Here is a 22883-nt window from a genome sequence, read left to right on the forward strand (position 1 = left end):
TACGGGCTGCTCATGGGATTGAAAGGAACATATTTTCTTTCGAGCCATTGTTGAGAAGAAAAAACGATGTATTAGCGGTCGATGTAGCCAAAGCAGAGGAAACATTGGAACCCACTGTAGAAGCCACAGTATATGTAGAAGCAGATATCAAACTGCTTTGAGATGAAGATATTGTGCAGGTAACGCTGGTATCACTGCTGGTTGTAATTGTCAGAGACGAGGTAGTTAAACTAGCCGATTTGCTATGGTAATCAGCGTAAATTTGGCTTCTTCCCATGTGCTACTATCCATTTCCGATTAGGCAAATAGAAATTAAAAACATAGTCTTTAAAAGTCTTAACTTGCTGCCTCACGCCAGGCAGTGCGACCAGGCTCGTTCACAATAATTGTACTTTGGTTCAGTTTGTTCCATTTAGCGAAAAATAATAGAGACACTGGAGGGCGGTGTCTAAAATTAGATTGCGCGCAGATAAGAGATCACTCTGTGGTTGCTGATTAGCACGAACGTCCGAAACAATTGCATAAACTCTGTTGAGCTAACAAGCCTTTTTGTCAGCTATTTTAAAAACAAATCACAAGGCGAGATAAATTCAATATTTCAGTTTATTAACGTTATAAATGTATGCAAGGGCTACGGGCTTTGCGAACACCGCAGCTTGCTATCAACAACAACAAATGTATGCGCTGGCGACGGACCGTAGGCGTTGAGAGGCGGGCTCTGACTCCAATTAATAGAGAGATAAGAGGAGCCGCTTAGAAATGAGTGGATCTGACTCTCTATTTAGTTGGAGTGGTTTGCCGCTGCGCTCAACAAACTCAAAATAAAATCAGGAGCTACACACGGATTTCGACCAGGCTAGTTGCCATTCGCACAGAACTAAAATAATAATACAATGATTAGTCCTTAGCCCTAAACTGTAACGACCTGATTCTTTATTTCTGCTCGCTACGTAAACGTGCGGCTAGCTCAGAGAGGTTGTGAGTTCGTTCCACCAAATTTATATTGAGTGACCGCCCGTGACCAAAGGATAACGCCAGAAATGATTAGGTTGGTACTGGTTTATTGACTCTCTAAAATATAGCCTTATTGCTATTATTCTGCTGCCCGTTGTCGCTGTCTCCTGCTGCGTTGCTCCTAGCTCGCTGCTGCTCTGCTCCTGGCGTGCTGCTGCGTCGCTCCTGGCTTACCGCTGTGTTGCTTCGGCTTGCTGCTCCGGGTGACTGAGATCGGAACGACTCCACCAAAACCCTGGATGTTATGCGAGCTTCCCTACCGGGGCCGGCAAGGTGTATCGCCTAGCAGGTGAACCGAAGTTACGCCTTATCGCCTAGCCACCTTTATCGCCTGGCTTCCGGAGTTCAGCCTGGACTTTGTCGGCAAGGTGTATCGCCTAGCAGGTAGAACAAAGTTCTCCCTTATCGCCTAGCCACCTTTATCGCCTGACACCGCGCAAGGACTCCCTAAGCTTGACTTTATCACGACCTAGCACCGTTGGATCTCAGCGTTGTAGCCTCAGCCTTGTAGACTTGTCGTCGTTCGGCGTCTCGACTTTGCGATCTTGATCCTTGGGCACTTCGGTTTCGATGTTTACTTATTCCACGTTCACGCACTCGCTCTGATTCTCGCACTCGTACTGTCTCGAGCTGCGCTTGCGCCGTCCTTTTTATAGGCGCTGTAGGTGCCGTTATTTCCCTCGGGTCCAAGGTCCACTGAGGTACCGTTAATTCACGGTGTGTCCTCTTTGGGCGGGTCCAAAGTCCGCCAATTCACCGTTTGACCTCGTTGCCCTTGCCATATGAGGGTCCAAGGTCCGAATGTTTCCCGTTTGACCTGGATGCCCTTCATTTCTCCGGTTTTCTCGCCTCCTCCGCTGTTGCTAGGCCATGTTGCAGGAGATCGCATCGGGATTTGTGGGGAGTTTATGACTCCTCACATTTCCCCCTTCCTTCGGAAACGTAATGAAAGTGGTGACTTTCCCCGCCCTTTATGTTTAGACTACTCGAATTCCCCGCCTGACTTGCGTGTTAGATGTTCCCCAGACAGTTCCCCGAAAGACTTAACCTTTCCCCAGACTGTTCTCCTAAAAGACTTTACCCGTACAGCTCCTTGAAAGACTTGTTCTTTCCCGCGACTGTTTCCCTAAAAGACTTTTCCATGCAGCTCCTTGAAAGATTATTTCCCCAGACTGTTTCCCTGTTCCCCAGACAGTTGCCCGTTCTCCAGACAGTTCCCAGTTCCCCAGATAGTTCCCAGTTCCCATTTCCCAGACAGTTCCCAGTTCCCCAGACAGTTCCCAGTTCCCCAGACAGTTCCCTGCGTGGAATTCGAATTTTCCCGCCCAGACATTTCCCCAAACTAAAAGTCACCATTTCGTTTTCCCTCGGTCCGGCAACTCCCTGGAATCTCACCACGATCGCGTTTATCGATTGTGGGTTCCAGTGTTGCTATCGTCGTTGCCTTTTCGTTGTCTTAAGTTGCCATTTGAATTCTTGAACATAGAAATAACCAATTTTGTTAACCCATCGATCGCAACTATCGATCGACCGCCTATCTCGGCGCCCCCGTCCCTATTACCTATGTCCGGCAACCCGTTACCCCAAAATGTAAATAAACAAATCACTTTGCGTGTTACAACCATAAAAGGCCTTTTATTGGGCCCTCAAGACCCTTACTACTCCGCTTGCCACCCGGATGCGGTAGCGGACGCCATCCACCACTATCAGCTTGGCCCAGCGGCTGCTCCGCGCCCTTCTCACCTGCCTGCTGGCCTCGGATTCCACCCTCGGCGGCCACCCTCCCTCGGCAATCTCTTCCCAGCGGCTGCTGTCCGCCGAAGTTTGTCGGCTAATCGACGGCCTTGCTGGTGGCGACCGCGGCTCCGGGCACGATGTCATCCTGGCGACTTTGGGCGGCCGTGCGGCTGGCTCTCCTGGCGGCGGCCACACCCAGGGCCCCTTCTCCCAAAACTCCGGCTCCCCACCGAGCCGTTTGGCTGGCAACGGCGCTGGCGTTAGCACCCACGGCGGCGGTGGAGGCGGCGGTGTCTCCGCTCCGTGCCGTGGTGCCTGGAATGGCCGTGGTGCCTGCGGCGGTGACGGTGGTAGCAGTGGCGGTGCTGCGGCCCGAGGCTGCGACGGTGGTGGCGGTGGCGGTGGCGGTGCTGCTCCCTGGGGCGGCGACGGTGGTGGCGGTGGCGGTGCTGCGGCCCGAGGCTGCGACTGGTGGTGGCGGTGGCGGTGGCGGTGCTGCGGCCCGAGGCTGCGACGGTGGTGGCGGTGGCGGTGGCGGTGCTGCGGCCCGAGGCTGCGACGGTGGTGGCGGTGGCGGTGCTGCTCCCTGGGGCGGCGACGGTGGTGGCGGTGGCGGTGCTGCGGCCCGGGGCGGCGACGGTGGTGGCGGTGGCGGTTGCGACAGCGGTGGCGAAGGCGGTGGAGGCGCTTGCAGCGGCAGCTGCTCCGGAGGGCCTGGCCGGGCCCATAACGCTGCCTCTTCGGCCTCAGCCTCGTCCAGCCGCTTCTGCCACTCCCTGGCTGCTGCGGCTGCCCGTGCGACCGCCCACTGCGCGAACACTCGCCGCACCACCTCTGCCCGGGTTGCGAGTATACGCACTGCCTCCTCCGGGCGGCCCGATGGCGCTGCGTCGCCCAACCGGATCCGCCCGAATCCGGCTGCGGCCCTCCTTATACGGCGGAATGCCATCCGGGCCTTTGCCGCCCGACGGGGATCGTCCTCCTCGTCCGAGGAGACCTCCGGACTCACCGTCTCCGTCCCGGTGTCCTCCTGGGCTTCCTCCTCCTCCTCCTCGGACGAGGACAGGCTGATGGTCGGCACCTCAGCCTCCTGCCCTGCCGACCGGACGCCGGCCTCCTCCTCCTCCTCTAGCTCCACGTCGGTGATCCGACCTTCGTCCTCCGTTTCTGGGTTCGGAGACGGGGACCGCGACACCAGGGGGGACGCCAGCAGCTGGAGTGCGGAACCTGAGTCCCGCCTCCATCTCGCCGCTGGCTGTTGCCCGGTGCTGCCTCCCCGCCCCTCTCCCCTTATGACTTGGCTGTTGCTGCTGCTGCGTGCTGGCATCTTGGCGACCTGATTTAAATAGGCCCGTCTTGTGGCGCTCGCGCGCTGACGAAACCTCGGTTGCCCATGTTTCCGGTTCCGTTATCCGCGGCGGCCTTTGGACTTTCCCTTGCTACGGGCTCCGACGGGTCCCCGCTTTGGTATGCGTTACCCGGTAACGGTATCCGCATCCTATGACCCTCCCTCGCCACCACCGTCGCCGCCCCACGTTGGGCGCCAGATGTAACGACCTGATTCTTTATTTCTGCTCGCTACGTAAACGTGCGGCTAGCTCAGAGAGGTTGTGAGTTCGTTCCACCAAATTTACATTGAGTGACCGCCCGTGACCAAAGGATAACGCCAGAAATGATTAGGTTGGTGCTGGTTTATTGACTCTCTAAAATATAGCCTTATTGCTATTATTCTGCTGCCCGTTGTCGCTGTCTCCTGCTGCGTTGCTCCTGGCTCGCTGCTGCTCTGCTCCTGGCGTGCTGCTGCGTCGCTCCTGGCTTACCGCTGTGTTGCTTCGGCTTGCTGCTCCGGGTGACTGAGATCGGAACGACTCCACCAAAACCCTGGATGTTATGCGAGCTTTCCTACCGGGGCCGGCAAGGTGTATCGCCTAGCAGGTGAACCGAAGTTACGCCTTATCGCCTAGCCACCTTTATCGCCTGGCTTCCGGAGTTCAGCCTGGACTTTGTCGGCGAGGTGTATCGCCTAGCAGGTAGAACAAAGTTCTCCCTTATCGCCTAGCCACCTTTATCGCCTGACACCGCGCAAGGACTCCCTAAGCTTGACTTTATCACGACCTAGCACCGTTGGATCTCAGCGTTGTAGCCTCAGCCTTGTAGACTTGTCGTCGTTCGGCGTCTCGACTTTGCGATCTTGATCCTTGGGCACTTCGGTTTCGATGTTTACTTATTCCACGTTCACGCACTCGCTCTGATTCTCGCACTCGTACTGTCTCGAGCTGCGCTTGCGCCGTCCTTTTTATAGGCGCTGTAGGTGCCGTTATTTCCCTCGGGTCCAAGGTCCACTGAGGTACCGTTAATTCACGGTGTGTCCTCTTTGGGCGGGTCCGAAGTCCGCCAATTTACCGTATGACCCCGTTGCCCTTGCCGGGCGCGGGTCCAAGGTCCATCGAGGTACCGTTAATTCACGGTGTGTCCTCTTTAGGCGGGTCCAAAGTCCGCCAATTCACCGTTTGACCTCGTTGCCCTTGCCATATGAGGGTCCAAGGTCCGAATGTTCCCCGTTTGACCTGGATGCCCTTCATTTCTCCGGTTTTCTCGCCTCCTCCGCTGTTGCTAGGCCGATCTCCTGCATCGGGATTTGTGGGGAGTTTATGACTCCTCACAAAACATACATACGCTGCCTACGCAATGGAGTGCTGATTGGGTTCGAATGATTACATGTTGCTTAACTCAGATTTATATTACATTGAAAATTATATATATATATATCAAAGCAAACAATACTACAAATTTACGTTAATACGCCCAAGCTTAAATCTTGACTAAGTCATACACAGATAACTTGCCAACGCTTAGGCTCAATACCGTCCTAACCTTTACATCGAGTGGTATGTATGCCCTAGCACGTGGTTGGAAACTTGTCGCCGACATTGAACACTCTGTTTTGTCGGGAGGCATTTTCCCTGCTTCTCAGCTTATTTTGGGCATGCCTTATCCTATCCTGTATATCGCAGTGCGGGTCACTTGATTGTGTGGCCGGTCTCTTATCGATGACCGAATGGATAGACTTGTTGTACTTAGACTTGGCCAGCAAGATCAACTCTACAGTGCCGCTAAAGCCTTTGTCAGTTTTAAGCAGAGCTCGCAAATACCTGTCGACCGTTTCTTGTTGTCTGCAAATAAGTCTCTTTTCCTGACTCTTTACGAAAAGACTCAGAGAGCAACCGATTTATGGGTTCTTGAATGAGCTCGCTCGCGCTCTGAGCGAAACCGTTTTTTACTATTCTGTTTGGTTCTGGTTGTTCCAAGACCGTTTCAGTTAAGCAAAAGGTCTTTTGCGTTTTTTTCGTTAAGCGTCTGTTTTGCAGATATATGGAATATGGAATCAAAATGGAACTTGTTTACAAAAATATTTGAAAATAAATTTAAAATTCTCTATTAAACAAATTATATTATTTCTTTTTCGCAACAACGAAAGTAAATGTGGAGACCGTTTGCATTGAGTTTTTCGGTCAATCGGTCTTTTGATGACTCTCATTTTGCGACCGTTTCTCATTCCGCTCTTTACGCACTGCTCATTGAAAGAGCGATATACAAAGATCTCAACGAAAAGCGCTCAACAGAAAACATAAATGAAGACAGCAAGAGTCTCTTGCTCAGAGCGAGAGCGAGAAAGTATGAACTTTTTCGGTTGTGCTCGCAACGAGAGCGCAAGAAGAATAACGGTCAACAGTTATTTGCGAGCTATGGTTTTAAGGCATCTGGCAAGTTTCACCAGAGTGCTGTGGAATCGCTCCACTGTCCGTTCGAGACGCTGTGGAGTGGCGGAGCATTTGAGATGCTAACTCCGAAGTGATTTCCCAGCATGGCCCGAAAGGTGTGCGAGTTCAATGAGGGTTCATTGTCGCAGTAAATGACTCTGGCTTTAGGGAAGACGTTAAGGAGTTGTAGTAAAGCCGGTTTGAGTTCCTTATATGGTTCTATTGAAAACTTTGAAAATTTGTCAATGCATGTGAGAAAGTATTTCCTATCAGTGGAGAAAATGTCTATGTGTAGCATTTCTTCCACATGAGACGGTACTGGCGTTTCGCCGAGGAGATTTATAATCGCATCAAAATTCAATACAGTGCCAGAGATAGCACGGCATCAGCAGGGCCCCTAATTTCGCTCCTAATAATAATTACTGCCTGTTAATGGCGTGAGCTATTTACATAATTTCTAAATATAAAATATGCAGCTACCGCCGCTTGCCACCAAGAGACATATGTCTCTTGTGCCCCCGTAAATTCGGGCAGGCATTTAACGGCGTCTAGGGGCTCGTTGCATTGAACATTGCCTGTGATAAAAATGGGTTCATAAACTTTAATCTGGGGGGTTTCTATCTGGGAGGGTGATATCCGCGCCTCTGCCATTTGCCTAACTAAGTCTTTTATAGTTTTGCGCATTTCATTCTCCCTGCGCTGGTCCTCGTCAGCCTTTTCTGTCATCCAGGCGGCTGGATGTAGCTGTTCCGCATTTATGGACATGTTTGTATTGGGAGCGGCACTGGTAGCCGACTGCCTCGGTTTAGAAGTAATTAGAAGCCTCTCAGAGTCTGACTCTGAGTCGCTATTTTGTTTGGTATACCTATAATTTAGGAATGACATGGACAGCAATGCTAAATTCCATTAACCAAGAGTGCATGCCTAAGCAGCCTTACATAAACAAAATTGTACAGCAAAGGGGCCGTGGCGGCTGAGCTGCCGCTATGGTAAACAAAGAAGCGAAGCTTACAGAATCGAAATGTGAATGCGCGGTCCCAGGTTCGCGTACCGGCGCGGAGCGGGGAAGCAGTAAAAAAACAAAAAAAAGTAGAAAACACAACGACACAAAAGGCCTAAATTAAATGCCCACAATTCGATGAGACAGTTCTGTCGCCAATAAAATTATTTAAATAAATTAACAATTTATTTATTTCCCAGCGGCGCTCTTGCGCCGAGGCCGAGATATTTAATATTATATTTGTATTTTATATGTGGCCGTAATGTAGATGTTCAGCACTGAGATTTCCATATGTCTGATATATTTATATTTTTAGCAATTAAAAATGCAAACAATACACAGAAACAAATATAATAATAACGCATATAATTCCACAATTTAAAATTCCACCAAATAATGAGTATGTTAATTAATATTGGATTTATTTTTTAAATTAACACCAAATTATGGAAGCGGAGCTGCAGAAAATATTCTGGCAGTGATTTACTTGTTTTATTTATTCGAGCTGCAGAAGAATATTCTGGCCTCGATTTATTTGTTTTATTTATAAGTTACACACAAAAGCAGATGCCGGGAAGTATAAGGACTGAGGTGATCACTTACATGATCCCTATTATACCGCTGTAGGTACTTTTGCGTTTAGCGCCAATTAATATAAATGATTATCCCAATTGTGAATTGCCGTCGGCAATTGATATCTCCACAAGTGGTCCCTCGCAGTTGCAGATAATGCAAAGGGTGCGGGTGACAAGGTCCCCCGCTGTGGTTGCTGGCCGGCTGGCCGAAGAATTCTCCAAGATGAATTATGAAGATTACGTTGGAAGGGTGACTGCCCTTCTTTACCTGCTGGCGTAGGGACTCAGACAGTTTTTCAATGATAAGAATTTAACGACGGTTGTCGGAGTAGAATTTGCATGAGCCGCAGCTCTTTATTCATATAAAGTCAAATCTAAACTGAAATTTTAAGCTAACAAAAAAGAGAGTCAAAATGGCCACTCCAATGGGTAGTGCTTGCCGGCTATGCACGAGCTTCCGGCCAGACGCTGTGTCAGCAATTTGGCCGGAGCGAGCCTTCGGACGATCGGTCATTGCCGTCGCCCGGTTAACTTAGTTAACTTATATATCTTCAAAATTTTTTATAATTTTATTATATTTATATTATATTATATTTAATTAATTTTATGTGTGTATATATGTTTGTACTTATTTAGGTGTCGTAATCAACTATTTTTCCGTTTCGCGTGGTGTATTCGTCTCCACATTTTTAAGTCTAGTCCAACTTGAATTTGGTAATACTACTTGCATTGTTGAGGGCGTTAAAAATTGTCCTACAAATTAAATATAGAAAACCTGATTGGTATCGGTACCGACAATGCTAATGTTATGATAGGCACAAACAGAAGTGTCTACACGGAATTGAAGAAGGAGGTCCCACATCTTATTTTGGTAAAATGCGTCTGCCATTCTGTGCAGCTTGCCGTTAGCCAAGTTTGTAAAAAGCATGTGCCAGAGAATTTGGAATTTTTAATATACGAAACCTATAATTGATTTTGCACAAGTTCATCTCGGCAAATGGAATATAGAAAAATTTATAAAAAGATTAATGATGATAAGGTATATATGATATATGTTATATATTTTTGAATTTATGTTTAACATAACATATGTACATAAATGTGAGTAGTTTATCCATTCTTATCATTAAGATAATTTTTGTATTTCTTTTTGTGATTTTTCAATATTTTTGTGCTTGTTGTGTCAATGTGTATTTTCTCAATAAACCTTTTAAATTATTTTAATATAATTTTGTTCTATACTCCGTAAGGCTCCATTGAAAATAACAAAAGTGAGCGACACCAGGTGGCTTTCGATTGAGGTTGCTGTCTCGCGAATATTAGATCAATGGGAAGAGCTCAAATTGCATTTTGAATTGGCCGCAACAAAAGAAAAATGCCTTAAATCAAAAATTCTTTGCGGATTATATAGTGACAAAATAAATCATTTATAGTATACCTAACTTTATTGAAACCAATTCTGTCAGACATGCAGAAAACAAGCAAGTGCTTTCAAAGCACTAATACAAATGTTGCAGAATCGTTGAATGATTTAATGTTTGCCATTCATTTATTAAAAAACTTAATCGTTCTTTCAATTTGATTTAATTTTGCAAGACCATGCAGATTCAACAATGCTTCTGGGAAATAAATTTGAAAGAGAAATCTATTCCCTACATATCGATGAGGAACTTAAAAAAGAAATTCGTGCCCAATGCTCCTCTTTTGTGGAAAGGGATCACGGAAATCTTGGAGCACTTTCAAATAGAAAAAATAGCAGACATTGAGCGGCAGTACAGGGACATAAATTTGGTTAAGTGGGAAAACGTCAAAGATACTTTAAAATTTTGGATTGAAGTCTCCACCCACAAGGACTCTGGTGGCAACCGCAGATTCCTTGAACTGTCATCTGTCGCTATACAAATGCTATCGTTGCCATGGTCCAACGCGGAGATTGAGCGGGTATTTAGCCAGCTTAGCTTGGTAAAATCCAAGCTACGAAGCTCAATGAGCGTAAGCACGACTAACATCATTCTTAGCATAAGGTAATATTTTATTGTAAGTAAAAAGATAAATCCGATTCTTATATATTTTATTTTAATATACAGATATGGTTTACGAAGACTAAGAAAATGCTGCCATGACTACGAAGTACCATTCAATTATCTTCGCATGATCGAAACAAACATGTCGTACGATCGAGAATCCAATTGTAATCACGACAAATTAAATCAGTTGTTAAATGTTTTATAACAAAATTAAAAAAGATTAAAAAAAAAAATGGTTGCCCTTTTTTTTCGCTTTGTTCTGAACATTTTCAGCTTTTTTTTCTTTCAGTCCAGTTAAAAACAGCTTTTTTTTTGTAAATGTTGGCAGCACTGATTGTGCCTACTCTGTTCTGTCGGTAACCCTAGAAGGCCACTACAATTGCCGATCCTTTTTGACAAGTTCTTCCAGACAACATATATCCCGTCCAAATCCGTCTTAATCATATGCCATATCCAAGTCAAACTTAATTTGTTGTCCGAGGTTACGCGAAAGCTCCCTTATCTTGGATATCCATAAAGGTAAACCAGTCTATTCACCGGGTCCCGACCGAGTTCCAGGCTGCGTGCTTAGATACTGTGCTGAAAATCTGTGTAGACCTCTGCACAAATTGTTTACCATATCTTTGGAAACTTATCACTTCCCACTTCTTTGGAAGGAGTCATTTGTTATTCTTTTTTATATGAAAGGAATAAATGGAATAAAAGCAATTACAGAGACATATCCAAATTATCCGCCATCCCAAAACTTTTCGAAAACGTTATTACAATTATATCTCCATGTCAACATGGATTTATAAGGTGAAGATCTACGACGACAAACCTCTTGGAGCAAACGTCTTTTGTAATAAATGGCTTCAAAAAGAACATGCAGACTGACATAGTTTACACTGATTTTAGTAAAGCGTTTGATTCAGTAAATCACTCGCTTCTTGTATTATAGCTAGACTTATTAGGGTTTCCATGTGATCTTCTAACATGGATCTTAAGTTATCTAACGAGTCTTCTTTAAAAACTCGATCTCTTATTTGATTCGACTTACTTCAGACGTCCCACAATGAAGCCACTTTGGACCCCTTCTTTTGACTTTTTTATTAACGATCTCCCTCTAGTCTTGACAAAGTCGCGTGTCCATATGTACGCAGATGACGTTATATTGCGGGCATAACTATGCCTGCAATATAACGAAATTTCCAGCAGTTCAGACATACAATCGGACCTAAGTGCTTTTCAAACATGGTGTTGTGAAAATCTTTTAGATCTAAATAGCGCTAAGTGTAAAGTAATTAAATTTTTTAGGGTGAAGCACAATATGCCACGTATATGCTGGGTGGTTGTGCGTTGTCTAGAATCACGCATGTTGATGACCTTGGCGTCGTTCTTGACCCAAAACATAAGTTTTGTGACCATATTACTTCTATGGTGTTATAAAGCCTGGGGAGCGCTTGGATTTATTAAAACGTGGTCAAGGGAATTCGATGATCTCTAAGTAAAAATAACTCTGTTCATTTCACTAGATCGTCCAATCCTGGAGTACTGCTCAGCAGTTTGGAGTCCTAAGTATGGTGTACATTTAGACCGGATAGAGTCTGTCTAAAATAACTTTTTATTATTTTCTCTAAGGGGCCTTAACTGGAATGCAATCCTTATTCTATTCTCCTATTTATCCTACTCTAGTAGACTTCATCTAATTAATCTACCATCCTTATCAATCGATGCTAGGCACATCTTCTATTCGTAATCTTATTCACGGGGATGTGGAGAGTCCCGAGTTATTGGGTTGCCTAATCTTCTCTGTGCCTAATTGAATTACCAGAAACTATATTCCTCTCACTTTAAATCTTTGTAGATCTAACTATGATATGCATGAACCGTTTAGAGTACTGTGTAATGACTATAAAATACTATATTATGTTAATTCTACTAGCGATTCTTCCAATCCTAAAAGCATTAATTTTATCTTACATAGCGCAAAATTAGTATTAGTATTCGGTTTCGTATGTATTCTTACCTAGTCTGTCCGTTTCTATATTGTCATTTTTCACGTTTATGGGTAGTTGAACGTTAGTAAGTTAACAGTAAGTTAACGCTAAGCGCGTTTTGTATTAAGTTAAGCGCGTTTTGTATTCCAATTTTGAGTGTCTAAATCGTTGAAACGCTCTCCTGAAAAGTTGACATTTTCAAAGTTGGACGAATCGTTTGGAAATTTTGCACAATACTTTTTTAATAAATTTCTTAGGTAACGCTGTCGATTTTTTTTTTGTTTTTAAGAAAATTTCCTATATTTTCAACAACAAATAACTCGGATTTCTGGGCGAAAATCGAGGTTTTTGACCTTCAAGTGCCTTTAAGAATCGAAAAAAAATTTGAAATGAACACAAAATGCAATTTGATTTTGTTCAATTAAGATGTACTCTGCAAATCACCTTTTTTTCGAACTCACTTGCCAATATTTTTGCATGCATGTTTTCATACATATTGTTTTAATGTTGCATTTTATCAAGGGAAAACAAACATTGATGTGACTGAAATTTAACCCCTTTAAACAAGGAGACAACCAAATTTCCTCAGAAAAATAAATTTTAGACAGATATTTCATGAAAGTTTTACAAAAAAAATACAGCTAGAGAGTTTGGGGTATATAAGGCCCGATTGTTTGGGACACTCAGGTTCCGAACGCGCCGTCGAGTATATTTTCGACGACACTTAGATCCCAAACACGCCTTCGATTTCAAATCCGACATAAGCAAAACCCCTTACATAAATAATTTTGTTTTTTTCTTGTTTGTTGAACGCGCCACACTGTATTGAAAAATTAATTCGAAGGATCCCAAAAAAAGCCGGTAGCGGGTGCTCCATTCTTGCGCAAATCAAGTGTGGTAGAAAAAACAAAAAAAAAAATTTTTAATACAATACAAAAAGTATACTCGGAAATAAATACGAATTTTCCATTCCGGACAGATGTCTGATGCAAGATGGACACTATTAATGACAACCCTACTCAAGACAATACCCATTTCCACAAACAGTAAATGGGTTTGTATGTCAGCGAATAAGACTTTGCACACACCCTTTTTTCCTTTGCACGCAGTATATAAGTCGTCTATATCATATAACTTTCATTGGAATAATCGGAAAAATTTTTTTTTTTAAATATAACATTGCTGTTTTTTTTTTGTTCTTTGGGATTTGGTAATATTTTAATATTATGGAATTACGGTTTTCATTAAATAAAAATCGGACATCTATATCATCCCATAAAAAAATTTAAAAATTAAAAAAAATAATTTTAAAAAAATTTTATTATGGTGTTTTCTATTTATCAAAATATTCCTTCGAGATTTAGTAATTATTTACTATATCAGAATTACGATTTTAGTTTTGTCAAAATCGGACAACAATATCATATAGCTGCCATAGAAACGATGGGAAAATGCAGCGCAAAATCGACATAGCTTTATTGTTTTTAGTAATATAGGCATAGAAATCGAAATGTAGTCGATTTGTAATAACTGTAAGGGCAGGACCGCCGAGACCCACACCGGGCCCCGGTACACGGGCCCTTTTTCGATTCTTACTTTAATTATACAGAAGTGTTATATATCATAAGCTAAATTAGTTTAGCCACAGAACAAAAGTGGACTTTTTGATTTATATTTTTCTTTCCCAATTGTTCTTAAGGGGGTATATATGTACCTTTTTTTGTCGAAAAAAATAGGAAAGTTTGGATTTTTCTATGTATGTAACAATTGTTTTTATTAAATGAATGATTATATTTTCTGAAAGTTTAGATTGTTGACAATGTTTATGCAAAAAATTTTGAAAAAATATTTAATAGTTTTTAAGGTGTGGCTGTTTCCCTTAAACGCCTTTTTTTAAAGAGCCTTGCGATGATAATTCCCCAGGACGAACGGGTCAACTGATACCGAAAAAATAAAAATATTTCATTAGTTTAAAGTAGTATCCTGTACTTGAACGAACGTTTTAAAAAAAATTTTTTTTTTTGCATACGGGAACGTTTTATGCAAAAAATGACGTTTTTGGACGCTAAAATTCTTACAAAACTATCTATTTCGGCGAAATAAAAATTTTTACATAAAAAAACGATCGTTCACGTACTAATAAAATTCATTACGAACATTTAAAAATAAATTTGAAGAAAATCGGTTCAGTAGTTTTTCGCCAATCCATATCACCGCAGTCATTTTTCAAAAAACACCATTTCGAGATATTCGCATTTAAAGTTTCAAGTTTGGGTTTGGCCGGGGACGAGGCGCGCGGCTAGGAGCGCTGTAACTCAAGAAGTTGTTCTTGAAGATAAAGCAAAAAAAAAGTTTTCAATTTTTTGAAAACATCTAAATTTTCGAAAAAAATTTCTCGCTGCCAGGCACCAAATTTGAATAAAAACAAGAGAGAACGCTATAGTCGGGTGCCCCGACTATCAGATACCCGTTACTCAGGTAAAGGGAGTGCGAGGGAGATGGAGATAGAAACTTTGATCACGCATAACTTTTTAACGAATGGTCCGATTTGAAAAATTTCTTCTACATTTCGATAGGTATTGATAAACACAATAGAACTGCATTTTTACTTTTCCGAAATATTTAAATTTTTAAAATCGTATATAAGCGATTGTGGGCGTTAAAGGGGGCGTGGCACCATTTTGAAACAAACTTGCGCTGCGTAGGAACTTCTAAAATCTACATGCAAAAAGCCAATCTTCTAGCTTTTATAGTTTCCGAGATCTCAGCGTTCATACGGACAGACAGACAGACAGACAGACAGACGGACAGACAGACGGACAGACGGACAGACGGACAGACGGACATGGCTAGATCGACTCGGCTAGTGATCCTGATCAAGAATATATATACTTTATAGGGTCGGAAACGCTTCCTTCTAGCTGTTACATACTTTTGCACGAATACAATATACCCTTTTACTCTACGAGTAACGGGTATAATTATTTAAAACGTGGGCTGTTGTTACCATACGCTGATGCTCTATGTTTGATTTTAGGAGCTGACTTGTTTTTCAGCTTAATAGACGCTTTGACTTTTTTAGCTTAGCCTGTTAAAAGAGCATACACAAGCACGTGTCCGTGTGTGCTCCAAGAAACCAAAAAGTACTTTTTAAAGACACAAAATGTCATCCGCAACAACTGAATCGTAAGTGGTTGAAATTCGCATGGATGAACGGTTCGATTCCAAATTTTTGTGACACCCCAGAATAATTGTGTAATAAATACATTTTTGAATATAAATCTGCTAAGTTACACCAAATCCACTTCAGATGTTTCTTACCATAACCTGCTGGTATATGTTTTCATCTTGACCTGTAGTGCAACTCTCACTTAAAAATGAAGTAAACAAGTTTAATAGTATCTATCATTGTGGTGTGTTTCGGGGCATGTTGTAAAATGGTTGCTTTGGTGTGTAGATTGTTGGCTTCACTGGTACTGAAGTCTATAAGAGAAACAGAGAAGTTTCACCAAACTCGTTAGTCGCTTGTGAATAGTTAAAAGACTAATACAAAAAGTGAATACAATGATAAAAGCATAATCAATTCTTTTTCAATTTTATTAATCACTTAAAATTATATTTTATTTTGTTATTGGTAAATAAAAAAAAAATAACAAAACAAGCAAACAATAAGTGTTTTATTTGGATACAGATAAAAACAAATTTGCAAAAATTGTACATATATTTTTATCTTATATAAAATAGTTGTTTCCCTTAACTAAAAAAAAATGTTCTTAAAATGTGCGTTTATAAAATAGCTGTTTTCGGTTTTTTTCAGGTATTAATCAATCAGTTGAATGAATAATAGATGAAAGGTAGAGATTGTAGTTGATGACAGTCATGGTAGCATTTCGGAAAAATTCTTGCCGGCATATTTTAATTGGCCAGGTGGCGCTAGCATTTACGTGTTTATACATAATAAATATTTCTAATCCATACATCTTACCAAGTACCCAAGCACATACCGCTGGTGGTGCAACGCGGTTCTCAGCAGGAAATGGAAATGTAAATCATCGATTACCACGTACAAGTGCCAGCCAACTTAATAATGGAAATAATACAATCACAAATTTAAAAGTTGCTGCAAAATCACTTAATATAACAAGAAACGGAAATTTACGCATAAGGTAAGGCTTCTTAAAGTTTCATTATTTTATTTCAAACCCATTTTTAAAAAATAAGTTTGCTAAATCAAATTGGGTTTTTAATATTACTGGTTTACAATATAAAATCGACCATTTTCCGATAAAGAGAGTATCTGATTAACAAATTAAAAAAAATTAATTAAAAGATTGTGTTTTTGAAACCGATTTTAAGTGCTCATTTTACTAGAAAAAGTAACTTTACATTCTATAATGATTAGTTTTTAATATTATATATTTTTTAAAATTTGAAAAAATTGATACATTAATCTAAACACGTAAGGAATCAAACTTCGGCAAGCCTTAGTTTATATATATTCTTTCAGTTTTTACAAAACGACTACATTTCGATTTATGTATGTGCCTATATTACTAAAAACAATGAAGCTATGTCGATTTTTCGCTGCATTTGGCCATCGTTTCTAAGGCAGTTATATGATATTGTTGTCCGATTTTAATTTAATTAAACCGTAATTCCATTATATTTAAATATTTTTATTTTTTAATTTTTAGATTTTTTTATGCAAGCTATATGAAATAGGTGTACGATTTTAATTTAATTAAAACCGTAATTCCACAGTATTTAAGTGTTACCAAATCCCAAAGAACAAAAAAAAAATTAAAAACAACAAAGTTAAACTTAAAAAAAAAAATTTTTTCCGATTGTTCCTATGGGAGCTACATGATATAGTCGCCCGATCCGGCTCGTTCCGACTTATACACTACCTGCAATAGAAAGACAACTTTTGGGACAAATTTCAATTAGAAAGCTTTAAAACTGAGCGGTAGTTGGCGAAGAAACGGACGGACGGACAGACGGCTATATCGACTCTCCTGCTGATGCCGATTAAGAATATGTACATATGTACATACACATGTACATAATTCCGATTTTATCAGGACAATTATGCCAAGCACACATCGGGAACTCTGCCGACATGGCTCATTTAAAATTGCGCGCATATCATGAAACCATCAGCCTGGTCTCCAGATAATAATGTTATTGATAATTGGTGGGCTATATTGGACAGAAAAATTCGAAAGCTTCGAATTTTCAATAAGACGGACCTAAAAAACGCATTACTCGAAGAATGGGCCAAAATTAGTCCCCAAGTGACTTAAAAATTGGTCGACTCAATCACAAAAAAGACTTAAAATGATTGTTTACCAGGAGGCTGGTCATACAAAATTTTTTTTTATCATTTTTAGTTGTTAATCTTTAAAAAATATATAATTTTAAGGGCTGGTTGAAATAAGCTGTGACACTCATTTTACCTGTTATTTGAGTCTTAAAATCAAAATAAATATTTACAAATTATTTAAAAATGTAAGAATTTATGAAATAAAAGTTAAAATACAGAGCTATAAATCTGCGTTTAAAGTTTTTTTATGTATGTATGTATACATTATAGGGTCGGAAATGTGTCCTTCATTGCGTTGCAAACTTTTGGCTGAAATTAAATAAACCTCCGCAAGGGTATAAAAATACACGCATTCAGCAGGGGTCTGTAGTCGAAAAATTCACATTTTTCTCGGCCTTAAATATGCTTATAAAATCGATTAAATAGCAGATGGATGAGTTTAATAGCTGTTTGGATTTGTTAAAAGGCCATCTTTGAAAATGAGGGATAATATCAATTTCACGCTCTAACAGTCACATATAATAACGAACCAATCTCTGAATAGGTTGAAGAAGGTTATATACATATGTATGTACATACACATATAGTCAAATGAGCACAAAATCGGTTTACTGTTGCTCAAGATAATAAATAAAACAAGAGAGAACGCTATAGTCGAGTGCCTCGACTATTAGATACCCGTTACTCCGTTTCCTTTAATAGAAATCCTTATCGAGAATTAACGCTAACTTTGTTGAGCACCTTATCCAGCTGTTCCAAAATCATCCGTTAGATGGCGCCATGAAAGCCGGAAATGTAGGCGCTAGCCAGGCTTTAGCGTTTAATGGGTTTTTGGTCGTTAGAGTGGGCGTGGCAAACTTTTATTAGGCCAATCGATAGGTATTGACGAAACAAGTACATATCAATTAAAATTTTCATAATAGCATCAAAACTGTGGCCACAGCTTGTGGCTTGTGCGCGTCAGAGAGGGGGCGTGGCACCATTTTTAAACAAACTTGCGCTGCGTAGGAACTCCTAAAATCTTCATGCAAAATTCCAATCTTCTAGCTTTTATAGTTTCCGAGATCTCAGCGTTCATACGGACGGACAGACAGACGAACAGACGGACATGGCTAGATCGACTCGGCTAGTGACCCTGAACAAGAATATATATACTTTATAGGGTCGGAAACGTTTCCTTCTACCTGTTACAAACCTTTGCACGAATACAATATACCCTTTTACTCTACGAGTAACGGGTATAACAACAAAGGAATCAAATTTCGGCTATCCGAAGTTTATATACCCCTATAGCTGTTTCAAAAATTTAATATTCTTAAATATGTTAAGAAACAATGAAGCTATAATTTTATTTGCTTTTTCTAATTTTTATAAAACTAAAAGCGTAAAATTAAAATTTGAAGAAAAGACATGGTTACTCGCCCTATATATTAATATAATAAGCCATAAAATTAGTTGAAGAACGTAATTTACACTTTAAAAAAATGGTACCATTTAAAAAGTTCGAGTTCAATTTTCTTAATTAGAGAGTCCAACTACCTGAAATAATTTGTTTAAAAAAGTGTGAGTACATATTGTAAATGATTTTTGTTCATATGTACATAAGTTTGTATGCTGTTTTTCAAGGAAAACTAATTTAATATTTTTTAAAACTTTATTCATAGTTTGTTAAATAATTGGTAACACTATATGATTTTGAAATTTTAAGCAGAGTAACAGCTAAATTTGTATAATATCTAGAGTTATTCATATGTAGTCATATATATGTACATATATGTATAAGCCTGTAAATTATAATTCGATTTGTAAATAAGTTGAGTTTGTCAGAAGACTAGCCAATAGTCGGAAAACCGGTATTTTTATATACAGGGAAATGATAAAATAAAAACAAACGTCACACATTTACTTCTACGTATGTACGTATGTACATATACAAAATGTATATACATACTTTTAAAAATTAAATCAAAAATTGCTTATTAAAGATTTTGATTGGCACACAGAAAATGTTGCTTATTGATGCAATATAGTACATATGAGAAAATTGTGTTTAGAAAGATCAATTCCACACAGAGTAGAAAGAGAGCAAAAGTCGTATGCAACCTTCTCTCTTAAAGTACATACATACATACACATACATATGTACATACATGCAGTCAGCACAAAATCTATTCGGACACTCTCTATTATCAAGTTTTACAGCTTATTTGCCGGAACTTTCGTAATTTTAGCAATTTTTGTACGTATCATAGAAACAGTTATTTTTAGAAGCCATTACACCAAAAAAATTAAAATTTTATGTATTAGCCTTAAAAATATTGAAAGAGAAGCAACAAATTTGTTAAAATGTTGCACAACAATTATTCGTACATTTCTCATTTATTGTGTTTATTTCTGAATTCAACGGTAATCGGCTATTCTTTTTAAAGTTCTTTAGTTGAAATTACTTCGGACTAATTTTCGGAGTGCAGAGGGTATTATAATTTTGGTCAAAAGTGTGCAACGCAGTGAAGGAGAGATCTCCGACCCTATAAAGTATATATATTCTTGATCAGGGTCGCGTCCTGAGTTCATATAAGCATGTCCGTCTGTCCGTCTGAAGAATTGAATATCGAATTGAAACTTTGCCACCCTTCTTTCCTTTGCCCGTTATGTCGGAACGGCCGGATCCCGCATATCCTTGTGTCTATAACTGACGATCGGAAATGTCATAACTTTGTGTTTTGGCCAACCACCCCAATTTTAGGATTGGCCGACTATATCCTAGCCGCATTACTGATTGTTCGAAATGCCAACTTTGGTGTTTGCAAGTTGGGTTCGTTTCTATGGTTTTTTTTGGTCATCAATCCACCTCATTTCTAAGGATCCCGACTATATCCTGCTGCATATACTGCATTAACTACTTTTTTAGTTTAGTTGGGATTTTTTATTAGTATTAAGAATGCATCATATAAATAAGTTTGGAGAATATAATTTAGATGATATTCTGCAATGGTATATCAACTTCGGCTTCGACCGAAGTTAGCTTTTCTTTCTTGTTTTTGTTAATTTTGCTGTGTTTTTAAAAACGATTGGTCAAAATGGAACGAGGTCAAGATTTGTCATTAGATTTGCGAAAATCTATACTAAATTTATATTTGGAAAATCGAAGTTATCGCTAAATCGGTCGTATTATTGGAAAGACACCTTTCACAATAAATAGTTTAATCCAAAAATACTTAATACTTACCTAAGAATCTGAATTCACGCGAGGAACGGAAATTGATGTCCACAGTCCTGAAAAATCAAAAAACAACGTCAACAACAATTTGAAAGAATGGAGACCACGCGAAACAAAAAATGTTTGCCCCCAAACCATCCGAAACTGCCTGCACAAGTCTGGCTTACATGGTAGAGTTGCTCGTCAAAAGCAATTAATTTCTGTCAATAACAAAGAAAAGCGTTTGGAGTTCGCAAAACAGCACGTGGACAAGCCGGATTCGTTTTGGGAGGCCGTGGTTTTTTGTGACGAATCAAAATTTAACATATTCGGACACGATGTCACCTCTAAAGTGTGAAGGAATCAAACTGTTAAGGGGGGGGGTATAGTATTTAAAGTTTTTTTTGCATTCTATTTTCTTTTTTTCTGAATGCATAACAATTTTATATCGATCCGAGTAAAACTTCCGAACTTATGGGCAGTTGATCGTAGGTAAGTAAGCGCGTTTTATATTCAATTTTTTGGGTGTCCCAAACTTTAAAACGCTCTCCTGAAAAGTTGCCATTTCAAAGTCGGTGTTCACGATCCTGCAAAATCTATCGTACGGGTCGTTTTGAGATTTTACACAGAATTTCTCTACTAAATTCTTCAGGTAACGCTGTTTGAAAATTTATTATATTTAGAGCAACAAATAACTCGACGTTTTGGACAAAAATTGTGGTTTTTAACTTTCAAGTGCCTTAATAAATCGAAAAAAAAATTTTTTTAAATAAAAACTAGACAGCGTTACCTGAGGAATCTTTTTCTTTAACTAATGCAATTTGATTTTTTCATTTCATATAACTCTGTGGGCAGTAATCGTGTACACCGCAAATCGAGGCGTCGCCGGAGATTGCCTGTATCTCACTCAATTTTTAATATTTTTGGATGACAACAAATTCACACATGTTGTTTAAATGTTGCCCTATCACATGCAAAAACCAAAATTGAGCTGAGATTATTATCGCCAATAAAAATTCTAAAAAAATGACCGAATTTGTACCGAATTAACTATTTAAATCCAATAAAACAGATGTGGGATATTCTTGAGAAAAGGATTCCGAAGCACGTCATTTCGTCCAAGGAGTCCTTGAAAACTGCATTGATGGCTGAATGGGATCAAATTAGCGCTAATGAGACAAGCAACTTGGTAAAAAGCATAGGTCTACGTTTTCAAGCTGTCATCGAGTCTTAGGGAGGACCCACCAAATATTAAACATATGAAAACATCTAAAAATCTGTGGCTTTTTTCCGATAAGGAAAAATCAGGTGCCAAGGTGGTGCCAATCAGGTGAATTCGGGGAGTGGTTAATGGTTAAAATGTGAATTTTGGTCAAATAATGGATCACAAGCGTCGATCGATGAGACGGCGCATTATCGTGCAACAAACGCCAACTTTCATATTCGCGATATTCGGGCTGAACACGTCGACACTGGGCACCAAACGCTTCAAAACCGCATTAATGTTTTGTCCCGGAGGAACAAATTCTCACAATATTGTAAGGGAAGTTTTTGTCCTTTTTGACCTCTTTAATGATGTCCTTCGAATGTTGGATTCTGAGCAATTTTTGGTCGTCAGTCAATTTGTGCGGAACAAAACGTGCAAATTAATTATTTCCTTATTCAGGTTTTTACTTAAGACGCGCGGTACTGCGCGAATAAGAAGACTTAGGTTTCGGGAGGCGATGACCGTCACGATTTATTTCCAAAATTCAACTAAATACTAAGTACATAAATTCTTATAATGAAAGCTAGCCCTATGCCCTGAAAGTGCTGACCCGGCGCCCCGTGTGTGGTGTTGGGTAGCCGTCGGTTGCGTCGCAGTGCATTGCCCGCTGATAGCGCTGACCGAAGCTTGGGCTTCTGCTACCGGCGTTGTGCAATATCCGCAGGTGTCGCTGGCTTTGCATTATTCTCATGCCGGCTACGCGTGATCAGTTTGGCAACTTCTCTGTTGCCGGGTGACCGTGTTAACTCCTCCCCCGCTTAGATGAAGGACGTCCTCGGACTTCTTGAAACCGTCAATAATAACTTGAAGGTCATGCTGGCGACGAACTCGCTGGCGTCTTTGGTAGAGCTTGAAAATGATAAAGCAGATGGCGAAGAAAGCGATCGCGGCCACTCCAGATATTATAGGCCGGTTTTCCAGTCTCTTTTCCATTTCGCCAATGTATCGTAGGTTTTCTATGTTTAATTTCTGTAAGTATGGTAAACTCAGTATTTCCTGAT

At 40.4% G+C, this 22883-nt stretch overlaps 1 protein-coding gene across 1 annotated transcript; it reads right to left on the reverse strand.

Annotated features, from left to right (window-relative positions):
* Nucleotides 1-2845: 2845 nt before the first annotated feature.
* On the reverse strand, nucleotides 2846-4078 carry LOC123037118 (formin-like protein 16). The gene is made up of 2 exons (XM_044456620.1): nucleotides 3611-4078; nucleotides 2846-3337 (listed from the first exon to the last, which is right to left on the reverse strand). Exons 1-2 carry the CDS (start codon nucleotides 4076-4078, stop codon nucleotides 2846-2848), a joined length of 960 nt encoding a protein of 319 aa, XP_044312555.1.
* Between the last annotated feature and the right edge of the window lie 18805 nt (nucleotides 4079-22883).

The sequence above is a fragment of the Drosophila rhopaloa genome, unplaced genomic scaffold (genome assembly GCF_018152115.1).
Source record: "Drosophila rhopaloa isolate 14029-0021.01 unplaced genomic scaffold, ASM1815211v1 contig_133, whole genome shotgun sequence".
Lineage (NCBI taxonomy): Eukaryota > Metazoa > Arthropoda > Insecta > Diptera > Drosophilidae > Drosophila > Drosophila rhopaloa.

Coding starts and splice junctions, on each gene's coding strand:
- LOC123037118 (XM_044456620.1), bottom strand. CDS start 4,078: ATGCCAGCACGCAGCAGCAGCAACAGCCAAGTCATAAGGGGAGAGGGG. Junction 3,338..3,610: donor CGGGCCGCCCGGAGGAGGCA/GTGCGTATACTC, acceptor TCGCCGCCCCAG/GGAGCAGCACCGCCACCGCC.